Here is a 13,173-nt window from a genome sequence, read left to right on the forward strand (position 1 = left end):
AATTTTGACAAAGTGTATTACATGTTGTCCTTTGATGCAGTCATGGAAATTTTAGGCTGTGTGAAATATGACCTTCACCACCAAAATTCACTAGACTCAAGTGCATTGATATATTCCTACTCTGATCTTTTATTGAGTTAACAAATAGATTTAAACCACTAATCTGATAATAAGAATTAGATATGCATTATGACAATCTTCAATTGTATAGAAACAAAAAAATCTGTTCCTACACTACTATTTAGTGTTGTATTATTGCGGTGGCATAGCATTTTTCTCAAATGCAATCTTGTTTAAAGAATTTTATTAGGCAAACTACCTTTAATCACACTATCGAAAATGTTTCTATATAAACAAAGAAGGCCCGAAGCGTGCATTATTCTACAACAATGCACTCGCCATTCTTATTATCTCCCTGTGTATTTTCACATTGAGGGCGCCATTTTGTTTGAAAAATGTGATAAATATAAACAATTTTTTGTCGAATTTAGTTGTGAAAACTATCTAGAATGGAAGAAAATGGTCTAACTAAGAAAATGAATTCGAACACCAATATCTTTTATTCAGTCGTTAACGCTGTACAGACGTTTAAAGTATTGTTTACGTGACATCACAATGTAGCGCCAAACAGCATGTGCAAAACAATCAAATCAAGTACGCTATTTTAAAGCAGCATGCCTTCAGATTTATGCTTATTTTCATGAAAATTTTGAAATTTAACCACTAAACATAAAGCTTATTTTCATAAAAAATTTGAAATTTAACCACCAAACATAAAGTCCAACATTATAACAATAATTATATTTTTACTTGAAAAGTAGTTCGGCAAAGAGGTGCCCATTCATGCATACCACGTGATCAAGTGCCGTAGATCAGTAAAACTATATGGCACCTTGTTATCGGGCCGAAATTGATACAAGTGACAGGATAAAACAGTTAAAGCAGCACACATCCAGAATATAACAAATATCTACCAGTTGTCCATGTAATGACATGCACTCTTATTCATGACATCATCAAATAATGATGTGAGATGTTCTTGTTGTATTAAAGTTCTTTGATATTACATGAAATTTTCATGTGCTTCTCATAACCAAACACATTTTATTCACAGCAGAGTGTATTTCTGATGATATTCCTACATATTTATGATTCATATTGTCAAATTTTCATTCAGATTCAAATATAGTCTGGCTACTGTTACATTATTAAAATATAATTTCACTGTATACTGAAAAACATGAAATAAATAACTATTATATTGACAAAACAAGATTGACCATCAAAATTAAAGGTGCTGCTATAAACCATGATTAAACAACAGACTATGCGATTATGTACAATTATTATTTGTCACTTGTGTTGATCAACCTGTTTACATCCTAGAAATATATTTATTTGCAGGTTGTTGTATGTCAGAATGTTATAAAGAACAGAGCAGCATGCTGTAATGTTCTATCACATGAGATGTTGCATGCCTTTGACCATTGTCGCGCAAAATTGGACATCAGTAATATTGAACATATGGCTTGCACAGAGGTATGTACCAATGCATCTTATTTTAATTTGAGCGTCGCCACGACAAAACCAACATAATGGGTTTGCGACCATTATGGATCCAGACCAACCTGCGCATCTGCGCAGTCTGATCAGGATCCATGCTGTTCGCTCTCAGTTTCTCTACTTAAAGCAAACAGCATGGATCCTGATCAGACTGCACGGATGCGTAGGCTGGTCTGGATCCATCCTGGTCGCAAACACACTATGTTGGTTTTGTCATGACCCGGCTCATTTTAATTTATAAATCATTGAGTATAATCAATGACATTTAAACTATTGTAAAATCTGGTAAATAAGTGCATATTAAATATAGCACATGAAAAAGGTGCAAACCATCACCTTAGTGCAATAACAGGTTAACTGCTATTAAATTTTATAAGGAAATAACCTGTAACTGCTTTAAGGTAACAATACTGCCTTTCTTTAATTTCTGCAAACCCCTTTAGATAAACTGAGATTCTGAGGCTGTAGAAAGTTTAAAGTCAGCATATCAAAGTTACATTAGTTGTTGCATAGTAAATAAAGCTCTAAAAATAAAGTAAAAGCCTCAAAAATGATGTAAAGATGGTCAAACATTGTGTATTATGTAAGTTTGGTTATCAGTCTGTTTGGCATGTAGCGCCACTTTTTGGTCTTCTAAAAAATCATATAAAGCATGCTTCTAGGGACAAAATTAGCCCCATCTTAACTGACAGGGTTAAGTGACAACAAACTTATATTTAAAAATTTCATTGTAAAGTTACATAATACATATATGTCAACTACTGTTAAGTTAATGAGTTTTCTCCCTTTTCTTTATTTAGGGAATAGGTTTAATATCTTATTTTAGTACTTTTTAACTTCTACAAGCAGAGCATAAACATAATGAATTTAATGATCAGTTTTCAAAAGGTCATTTCACTTGATAAGCATTTTCATAATTTATGACCAGTTAAAGAGTTCCTGGCTGGACATTTTGTTTAGTGTTTCACAACATTTTGATACATTTTCTTGTTTTTGAAGGTTCGAGCAGCTAATATGTTCCATTGCACATTAGTTAGTGCATTTGCAAATGGGGAGGCGAAACCATGGAACTATCTTAACAGACATGTGGTAAGTCTCAGCTATTTAAATTTAATTGAAATTACAAGTAACCTTAGGCTGTCTCTGTTGGTTAATGATAATGTTAATGATAATTTCAAAAGCATAGATTTTATTCTGAGAAGTACAAAGGATGTCATTTGGGTTCTATTATAAATAACAAAACAGATGAAATAATTATACATGTATTTGCAGCAAATTTGATCTTAATTAATTTGTTACCTTCAAACAGTTTTTTTAGCTCGCCTTGCACAAAGTGCAGGTGAGCTTTTAGGATGGCCAACCAAATGGCGTCCGTTGTCAGTCGTCCGTCCACATTTTAAATATTCTAAGGACATCTTCTATGATACCGCAAGGCCAATGTTAATGAAACTTGGCAGGAATACTCTTTGTATGAAGCTCTATCAAGATTGTTCAAAGAATTCCATTTCATGCAGAACTCTGGTTGCCATGGCAACCGAAAGAAAAATCTTTAAATATCTTCTTTTAAAGAACCCAAAGAGCTAGAGCTTAGATATTTGGCATGAAACATCTTCTAATGAGTGTCTACCAAGTTTGTTCAAATAAAAGCCCTGGGGTCAAAATTGGCCCCGGCCCGGGGGGTCATTGATTTTCCCTATATGCATATAGTAAAAACTTAAAAAATCTTCTTTTAAAGAACTGTAAAAGCTAGAGCTTAGATATTTGGCATGAAACATCTTCTAGTGAATGTCTACCAAGTTTGTTCAAATAAAAGCCCTGGGGTCAAAATTGGCCCCGCCCCAGGGGGTCATTGATTTTCCCTATATGCATATAGTAAAAACTTAAAAAATCTTCTTTTAAAGAACCCAAAGAGCTAGAGCTAAGATATTTAGCATGAAACATCTTCTAATGAGTGTCTACAAAGTTTGTTCAAATAAAAGCCCTGAGGTCAAAATTTGCCCTGCCCCAGGGGGTCATAGATTTTCCCTATATGCATATAGTAAAAACTTAAAAAATCTTCTTTTATAGAACCCAAAGAGCCAGAGCTAAGATATTTGACATGAAATATCTTCTAGTGAGTGTCTACCAAGTTTGTTCAAATAAAAGCCCTGGGGTCAAAATTGGCCCCGCCCCGGGGGGTCATTGATTTTCCCTATATGCATATAGTAAAAACTTAAAAAATCTTCTTTTAAAGAACCGTAAGAGCTAGAGCTTAGATATTTGGCATAAAACATCTTCTAGTGAATGTCTACCAAGTTTGTGCAAATAAAAGCCCTGGGGTCAAAATTGGCCCCGTCCCAGGGGGTCATAGATTTTCCCTATATGCATATAGTAAAAACTTAAAAAATCTTCTTTTAAAGAACCCAAAGAGCTAGAGCTAAGATATTTAGCATGAAACATCTTCTTATGAGTGTCTACCAAGTTTGTTCAAATAAAAGCCCTGGGGTCAAAATTGGCCCCGCCCCAGGGGGTCATTGATTCTCCTATATGCATATAGTAAAAACTTAAAAAATCTTCTTTTAAAGAACTCAAAGAGCTAGAGCTAAGATATTTAGCATGAAAACATGTTCTAATGGGTGTCTACCAAGTATGTTCAAATAAAAGCCCTGGGGTCAAAACTGGCCCTGCCCCCGGGGTCATTGATTTTCCTTATATGTGTATAGCAAAAACTTAAAAATCTTCTTTGAAAAAACCCAAATAGCTTGAGTTTAGATATTATACATGAAACATCTTTAAGTAAATATCTACAAAGTTTGTTCAAATAAAAGCCCGGGGGTCAAAACTGGCCCTGCCCCAGGGGTGTCATTGTTTTTAACTATGTGTATAGTAAAAACTTAAAAATCTTCTTTTAAAAATACCCAATGAGCTAGAACTTAGATGTTTAGCATGAAACATCTTCTTATGGGTGTCTACCAAGTCTGTTCAAACAAGTCTGTTCAAATAAAAGCCCTTGGGTAAAAATTGGCCCGGGGGGGGGGGGGGGCTATATACAGGTGAGCGACCTCAGGGCCATCATGGCCCTCTTGTTTTTTATCTTTTCTGTATTATATTACTATATTTACTTTGCATTAAGATAAATTTGTCATTTTCCTTTTGAATTTTGTTTAAAGATTTTATGTTTATGATACAAATTATTGTTTAGAACTTTAGAGGATGTAACTGAGTAAAAATACAGGAAATATATATCATAGAAAATAAACATTATTGTATAACAAAGCCAGGGCATGCTCCTAACTTACCTGTTTTAGCTCACCTGGACAGAACATGCTCATAAGTCAGCTATTGTGATGGCAGTGTGTCTGCTATTTGCAGTTATCTACAATTTATTTAAATAACATCTCCTAAACCACTTGGTGGATTTTGACCAAACTTGATAGGAATGATAATTCGGTGGCCCACTTCAATGTATAAATTGTTCCAGACTGATGCATAAGAAGGTCAAAGGAGCTAAACAAAGACTTCAAACATGAAAAATTTAAAGGTCGTCCCAGAGCTTAATTATTTGTCATGTACTATCACCTTGTAGTGCTTTACAAAACTTATAAAAATCACTTCTAAAGGGTCAAAATTATTCCAATATTTTTAAACAGATTAGCATATTAGACATGTAGCATTGCCTAGAGGACCTTTAGTTATATTATATAAATCTCAAAGATTGTCTAACTAGAGAATCTGGTTTGCTTAATCAAAATGTTAGGCAAATTTTCCGAAAACCTAAATGGTACCAATAGTGTATCAAACACTATTAAAATTTATTTTAAATATGAGCCGCATCGCAACAAAACCAACATAGTGCGTTTGAGACCAGCATGGATCCCAGTGGCGTCGCTGCCTATACACCAAATACGCACGTGCGTACAATTCATTTTGTGAGGTGAAAAAAAAACGAAAAAAAATTCAATGCAAAAAATGTCTTAAAAACTAGTGCTACGCAATGTATAAAAAGACCAGATTTATTGTATTTGATTATTACAGGGCCTTTCAAACAGAAAGACCCTGATTATATTGTAGTAGATTCTATTTTTACAAAGTTATAAAAAAAATTCATTTGTTTTTAGCTCACCTGTCACAAAGTGACAGGGTGAGCTTTTGTGATCGCTTTTCGTCCGGCGTCCGACTGTCGTCCGTCCGTCCGTCAGTCCGTCCGTCGTCCGTCCGTAAACTTTTGCTTTAAATGACATCTCCTCATAAACCACTGAGCCAATTTCATCCAAACTCCACAGGAATGTTCCTTTGGTGGTCACCTTTAAAAATTGTTCAAAGAATTTAATTCCATGCAGAACTCTGGTTGCCATAGCAACCGAAAGAAAAATCTTTAAATATCTTCTTTTAAACAACCCTAAGAGCTAGAGCTTAGATATTTGGCATGAAACATCTTCTAATGAGTGTCTACCAAGTTTGTTCAAATAAAAGCCCTGGGGTCAAAATTGGCCCCGCCCCAGGGGGTCATTGATTTTCCCTATATGCATATAGTAAAAACTTAAAAAATCTTCTTTTAAAGAACCGTAAGAGCTAGAGCTAAGATATTTGGCATGAAACATCTTCTAGTGAGTGTCTAGCAAGTTTGTTCAAATAAAAGCCCTGAGGTCAAAATTGGCCCCGCCCCGGGGGGTCATTGATTTACCCTATATGCATATAGTAAAAACTTAAAAAATCTTCTTTTAAAGAACCATAAGAGCTAGAGTTTAGATATTTAGCATGAAACATCTTCTAGTGAGTGTCTACCAAGTTTGTTCAAATAAAAGCCCTGGGGTCAAAATTGGCCCGCCCCGGGGGGTCATTGATTTTCCCTATATGCATATAGTAAAAACTTAAAAAATCTTCTTTTAAAGAACTGTAAGAGCTAGAGCTTAGATATTTGGCATGAAACATCTTCTAGTGAATGTCTACCAAGTTTGTTCAAATAAAAGCCCTGGGGTCAAAATTGGCCCCGCCCCAGGGGGTCATTGATTTTCCCTATATGCATAAAGTAAAAACTTAAAAAATCTTCTTTTAAAGAACCCAAAGAGCTAGAGCTAAGATATTTGGCATGAAACATCTTCTAGTGAATGTCTACCAAGTTTGTTCAAATAAAAGCCCTGGGGTCAAAATTGGCCCCGCCCCAGGGGGTCATTGATTTTCCCTATATGCATAAAGTAAAAACTTAAAAAATCTTCTTTTAAAGAACCCAAAGAGCTAGAGCTAAGATATTTGGCATGAAACATCTTCTAGTGAATGTCTACCAAGTTTGTTCAAATAAAAGCCCTGGGGTCAAAATTGGCCCCGCCCCAGGGGGTCATTGATTTTCCCTATATGCATATAGTAAAAACTTAAAAAATCTTCTTTTAAAGAACCCAAAGAGCTAGAGCTAAGATATTTAGCATGAGACATGTTCTAATGGGTGTCTACCAAGTATGTTCAAATAAAAGCCCTGGGGTCAAAACTGGCCCCGCCCCGGGGGTCATTGATTTTCCTTATATGTGTATAGCAAAAACTTAAAAATCTTCTTTGAAAAAACCCAAATAGCTAAGGTTTAGATATTAAGCATGAAACATCTTTAAGTAAATATCTACAAAGTTTGTTCAAATAAAAGCCTGGGGGTCAAAACTGGCCCTGCCCGAGGGGTGTCATTGTTTTTAACTATATGTGTATAGTAGAAACTTAAAAAATCTTCTTTTAAAAAACCCAATGAGCTAGAACTTAGATGTTTTGCATGAAACATCTTCTTATGGGTGTCTACCAAGTCTGTTCAAATAGACAAATAAAAGCCCTTGGGTAAAGATTGGCCCCGGGTGGGGGTGGGGGGCTATACAGGTGAGCGACCTCAGGGCCATCATGGCCCTCTTGTTTTATGTAGATATAGGTACATTTCTTTCGTTTTTGAGTGATCAACTTTTGTATTAAACTCACCTCACATGTAGCTTGAATAAGAGCTCTTTCCGTAAAATATTACTAAATAATACATTTGCTTTTAAAAAAGTTTAAAATGCTTTTAATTTCATGAATAAAAGAAAATAATGCAAACATTTTGATAATATCGACATGTCAAATATATCACAAAAAAAACATGTAAGACAATATGTCGAAATGAAATTTCTTAAATGTGTGGTATTATAAATGTGATATCTATAAGTGACTTAAGTTTTTTATGCTGAATAGGGCACCTTCTTAATATCAGAACAAATTTGATTTGACTGAATTTAAATGTGATTAAAATAACAAAGTTTGTGTGCAAGTTCCGACAGTTATGGGTATGAGAAGTACAAGTTCGATATGTCTCTGAAAATCAGTCTGTTGCAATTTGTTTCGACAATGAATTTTGAAAGGATTATATTTTTCTTGCATCACCATTGAAGCGAAATGACTCATTTTTAACAATTTAAAAAAACAAAACCAAAAAAAAAACCACCGAAAATAGTAAAAATGGTAATACCCAAAAATTACGCTGCTAGAACATTTACCAAATATTAACTTGTTTGATTTCCTTACGTATATATATTCCAATTTTATCTTGGATGGAACATGATCCTTACCTCCCCTTTCGCTGAATACAAAACGTATTTCACAGAGCTTGATTAAATAAATAAAGTATTAATAGTGATTGACACGCTGCTGGTGTTATAAGCAATGCGAAAGAGCAAATCTGATGGAGCCAACACAACCATTCAATAGTGTCAAAATTGTAGAATTGTTTAAAATGTTTTTTTCAAAAAGAGTGTCTTTAATCTAGATTATTTGATTTGCTTTTTTGGTCATTGGGTACGTATTCTTCCTATTTTTTCATTTTGATTTAAAAATTAAACTGTTAAATCGCGTACCATTGCTTGGGCGAAATTTATAGTGAAAGAAAAGTCCAAAACAATGAGAAAGATGTTCTACTTGGCCTAACGTTCTCTGATCTTTGAAAAACAAGCTTTTAAATCAGATAGTTAAAAAAAAACGATTATAACCTTTTTCAGCTTGCTCTACAAGGGAAGTATCGAGGACTCTCATTTAAATAGGAAAGAGCCAGCGTTAAGTATCTCCCTGGGTGTAATTTAAGTATTTAATAAATTACGTTTTTTTAGGATTTAAACAACAATAATGTGATATTAAATGCACGTGAAATTGTATAATCAAATCATCCTTAAATGACTTTACTCGTGGAGCTTTCGGGGGGCTTCGCCCCCTGAACCCCCACCAAGGCACCTACGCGGCCCCCTTGACCTCCCACGTATACTCTTGTGCGTATATTGAAAATTGCCCTAGCTACGCCCCTGGATCCAGACCAGCCTGCGCATCTGCGCAGTCTGATTAGGATCCATGCTGTTGGCTATCAGTTTCTCTACTTGTAATAGAGTTGTAAAGCGCAGGCTGGTCTGGATCCATGCTGGTCGCAAACGCACTATGTTGGTTTTGCCGTGACGCGGCTCATATGTTTTGGTACTAAACTGTTTAATACATGTACTGGTATTTTAACTGAGACAGTTTCTGAAACCTGCCCACACATATTTCTGTATGTAACTTATGTAGAATAATCTAGAAACATATGTAACACAAAAATATTACAAAACAATCTTAACTTGATATAGTTTGTTTCTTTTTACCAGTTTTTACTATCTGCATCACTCAAACAGGCAACCAATTTTTTTTTTGTTTATATGACTATTGATTTTGGTTTAAACATTATTACATATTTATTTAAGCTTGATTGCTAAACAAGGTCTTGCAACTTATATTAATCACTTTCAAGAATTTCAAAATTGTAAAATCAGTTTTCTTAAGCCTGTTCTTGCAAAAGCACTTGGGTAAGCGATATTAAATTGTCAAAACTAAAGTATTGGAATAAATCAACTATTGTTGTATTTTCAGAACTGTGTGAAGCGTAAAGCTATGACATCAATTATGGTAGTTAGAAATGTAACTGAACAAGAGGCAAGTGACGCTGTAGACAAAGTGTTTAATAGATGTTATAATGACCTTGAACCATTCGGTAGAAGGATAAGAAAAGGAACAGATGACGATGAAAAAAGTTTAAAGGAAGGAATTCTTTATGGATATATGGATAAAGAGCAATAGCTTTTATATTTTAACCTTTGATCTCATAAAGCAGAATGATACACCTACCAAATAAATATGTTATAAACACAATATTTATGTTTTAATTGTTATTGACTATGATTTTAATAGTTGTGATGTTAGAATTATGGAAGTTATGGTTAAGTAATTGCTCATCATTTTAATAATGGACCTGGGAAAGAAAGATGCACTTTAGATAATTAGTCCCAGAATGGACATATAATGGTTTTCTGTGTTCATGAGGTATGAAGAATTTGGATTAAACAATTATTTTAACATTATGCTCATTTTTAGCTTGTCTGTTTTGAAGAAAAGGTCAAGCTATTATGATCACTGCTGCGTTATAGTTGTGCAAAATCTTTACTGTAGCCAATTATACAAAAATTAAAAAGGTAACATCATGAAACGTGGAATACTTGTTGATCATGACAAAGTGCAGTTGTTAGACATGCATTGATGTCGGTGTCATTTTTATGCCCCTGCCATAAAATGGCTGGGGCATATAGTGTTACCCTATTCAGTCCTTCCGTCATTCCGTCATCATCAGTTTCTGTTCATTATCTTAGTAACGGCTGCACACATCCAACGCAAATTTGAAATTTGGATATATCATGAGAAGATACAGGTCAAGTTCGAATTTGGTCATGGTCAGATGATTTTTGACAGAGTTATGCCCCATGATGAAATTTTCAGTTACTGTTCATTATCTCCCCAACAGTTGTATACATTCAACTCAAATTTGACATTATGGATACGTCAAAGGATTGCACAGGTCAAGATTATTCAATGATTTTTGGCAGAGTTATGCCCCTTTCACTTTGAAAATAATATGAAATTTTCAGTTTCAGTTTATTTTCTCCCCAACAGTATTGCACTTTCAACTCAAATTTGACATATGGATACGTCAAAGGAATGTGCTTGTCAAGTTTGAATTTAATCATGGTGTGATGATTTTTTGCAGAGTTATGCCCCTTTCACTTTGAAAATAATATGAAAAATCAGTTTCCATTCATTATCTCCCCAACGGTATTACACATTCAACTCAAATTTGATGTATGAATACATCAAAGGAATGCACAGGTCATGTTTGAATTTGGTCATGGTTTGATGATTTTTGGCAGAGTAATGCCCCTTTAACTTTAAAAAAAAGGAAATTTTCAGTTTCCGTTCATAATCTCCCCAACAGTTGTACATAATCAAGTCAAATTTAACATATGGATATGTCATAAGAATTCACTGGTCTACTTCCAATTTGGTCATGGTTTGATGATAGCTCAGAGAGTTATCCCTCTTGAACTTTGAAAAAAAATCAGAAATTTTTAGTTACCATTCATTATCTCCCCAATGGTTGTACACATTCAACTCAAATTTGACATATAGATACATCTTAGGAATAAGTAGTTCAAGTTTGAATTTGGTCATGGTTCAATGATTTTGGACAAAGTTATCTCTCTTGAATGTTGGAAAAAAATTGAATTTTCAGTTTCAGCACTCATACTTTTGTGGAAGTGTATGTAATCATTATTTTGGCTACAAATATGCAATATGCATTTTACAAAAGGTTAACGCTGAATAGCTTCAGTGCCTTGAACTTTGTATAAAAATGGTTTGTGTCAACATTGAATAGTTTTAAGGGCTTTGAACTTAAAATGAAAAAAAAAGTTTGTGCAAACAAATTTGGAACTAAATATTATAACATCTGAAATTTTGGCTGCATGCGGGGGCATCCGTGGCGTGATGACACATTTCTAGTTTGTTTTAGTTTTTGCATGCAAGTTGGTATCTCCACAAATAATGAAGTTAATAAGTTGAATCTTCACATTCTTATTTGAGAGCATAAGAGATGGTCACTATCCAAGGCCTACATTTCTTACATTGATGTTAACAGAATTATGGCTCTTTTTTAACATGGAATATTATTCATTATCCAAACATTTGTTTTACTATCAAACTCTGGGATTAGTTGAGCAAGCTGACCTTTTAACAGCTCTTGTTGAATTTTCAAGTTTAGCTGAATAAGCTATACATTTAAAAAGATTGACTATTTTACTGGTCATTGACCAATAATTGATAATGTAAAAAGTTAGGGATAAAATATAACAACTAACTAAAATGCATGTATAAAAAGAATGCCCCACTTTTTATCAATTGAATATTAATAATACATTCCGAAGAATATTAATAGGATTTTTTGTGAGTCACATGGGTTATTGATTGTACAAATGAACTAGACTATATAATTGAAAACAGTGGTGGCATAATCAAAAGTTATTTTGACTTTACACCCTCCATCTACACAGACGGGCATAATGTCACTTTAAAACTAGATTATATATTAGAATGACATACTTTAAATGGACTGAAGTTTCATTTTTTTGGAAATATTTGTTTAAGTATGATGATATTAATTTTTACTTGTAATTTAATAAAAAAGTAATAATGAAAACTTATTGTTATTTCTAATTGTTTTTATACACCCAAATAATATGGGCATGTATTATTATGCATCTGGTCGTCTATCTACCTGTATTTTTTGAACCAGTGAAAGAAAATTGAAACTTCTTGGCAGAAATGTTAACCATAATTATATGATGTGTAGAGCGCAGGTTTGACCTTCCTCGGGTCAAGGTCACACTTAGACACTTTGTACAAATTTCGTGTTTGCTTTGTTGAACAAAATGAAATAAATTAGAACTATTTGGCAGAAATTTTACCTATATGTGCAGAATGACGATGTGCAGAACACAGGTTTGGGCTTCCTTAGATCAAAATTAGCGCCACCTTGGGCATATTCAATCAAGATTTATATAGGGAAACACAAAGTACATGTAGTTTCATTGTGCTCAGAGCATTGCCTTATTGACCTTTACAAAACTGATATGAATCATGCCCCTGGGTCCAATATTGGCCCTGCCCCTGGGGTCACTTGATTAATATAGACTTGTACAAGAAAAAACACGAGACTAATTGTGTGAAACTGCAATCCAGAGAACTTAGATATTTGACATGTAACATTACTTTGCAGACTTCATCATCATTGGTATACATCATACCCCTGAGGTTTATATTATCCCGGCAACAGGGGTTACTAAGTTTATAATAGTTTTGTATAATAAAATACATTTAAGTCTTATTTTGGTGAAACTATATTGCCTTGAGCTAAGATTTTTGTCATGTAGCATTGCCTTGTTGGTGTTAACAAAATGGATATAAATCATGCCCCTTTGCCCAACACTGGGGGTCACTTATATAGACTTGTATAGGAAAACAAATATATCGTGTGAAACTACAATGTCTTGAGTTCGGATATGTAGCATGACCTTATTGACCTCTACGAAACTGATATTAATCATGCACCTGGGGGCAATACTGGCATGCCCCAGGGTTACTTGATTTATTTAGACTTAAATAGGAAAACCCATTTAAGTCAAACTGAGCCCATAGCTTAGATATTTGGCATGCTGCAACAATTTGTAGTTCTCTACAAAAGTTATATATTATTAATTATGTAGACAAATGTATAGGAAAACAAAA

At 34.0% G+C, this 13,173-nt stretch overlaps 1 protein-coding gene across 1 annotated transcript; it reads left to right on the forward strand.

Moving 5' to 3' along the window:
• Positions 1–1,404: 1,404 nt before the first annotated feature.
• On the forward strand, positions 1,405–12,085 carry LOC132731685 (mitochondrial inner membrane protease ATP23 homolog; the record flags this gene model as incomplete). The annotated part of the gene is made up of 3 exons (XM_060717899.1): positions 1,405–1,539; positions 2,563–2,652; positions 9,433–12,085. Coding segments are annotated over 3 exons (432 nt in total), but the record flags the coding sequence as incomplete, so codon positions are not given.
• Between the last annotated feature and the right edge of the window lie 1,088 nt (positions 12,086–13,173).

Source organism: Ruditapes philippinarum, unplaced genomic scaffold (assembly GCF_026571515.1).
Source record: "Ruditapes philippinarum isolate M1 unplaced genomic scaffold, ASM2657151v2 ctg21144_1_1_1_1, whole genome shotgun sequence".
Lineage (NCBI taxonomy): Eukaryota > Metazoa > Mollusca > Bivalvia > Venerida > Veneridae > Ruditapes > Ruditapes philippinarum.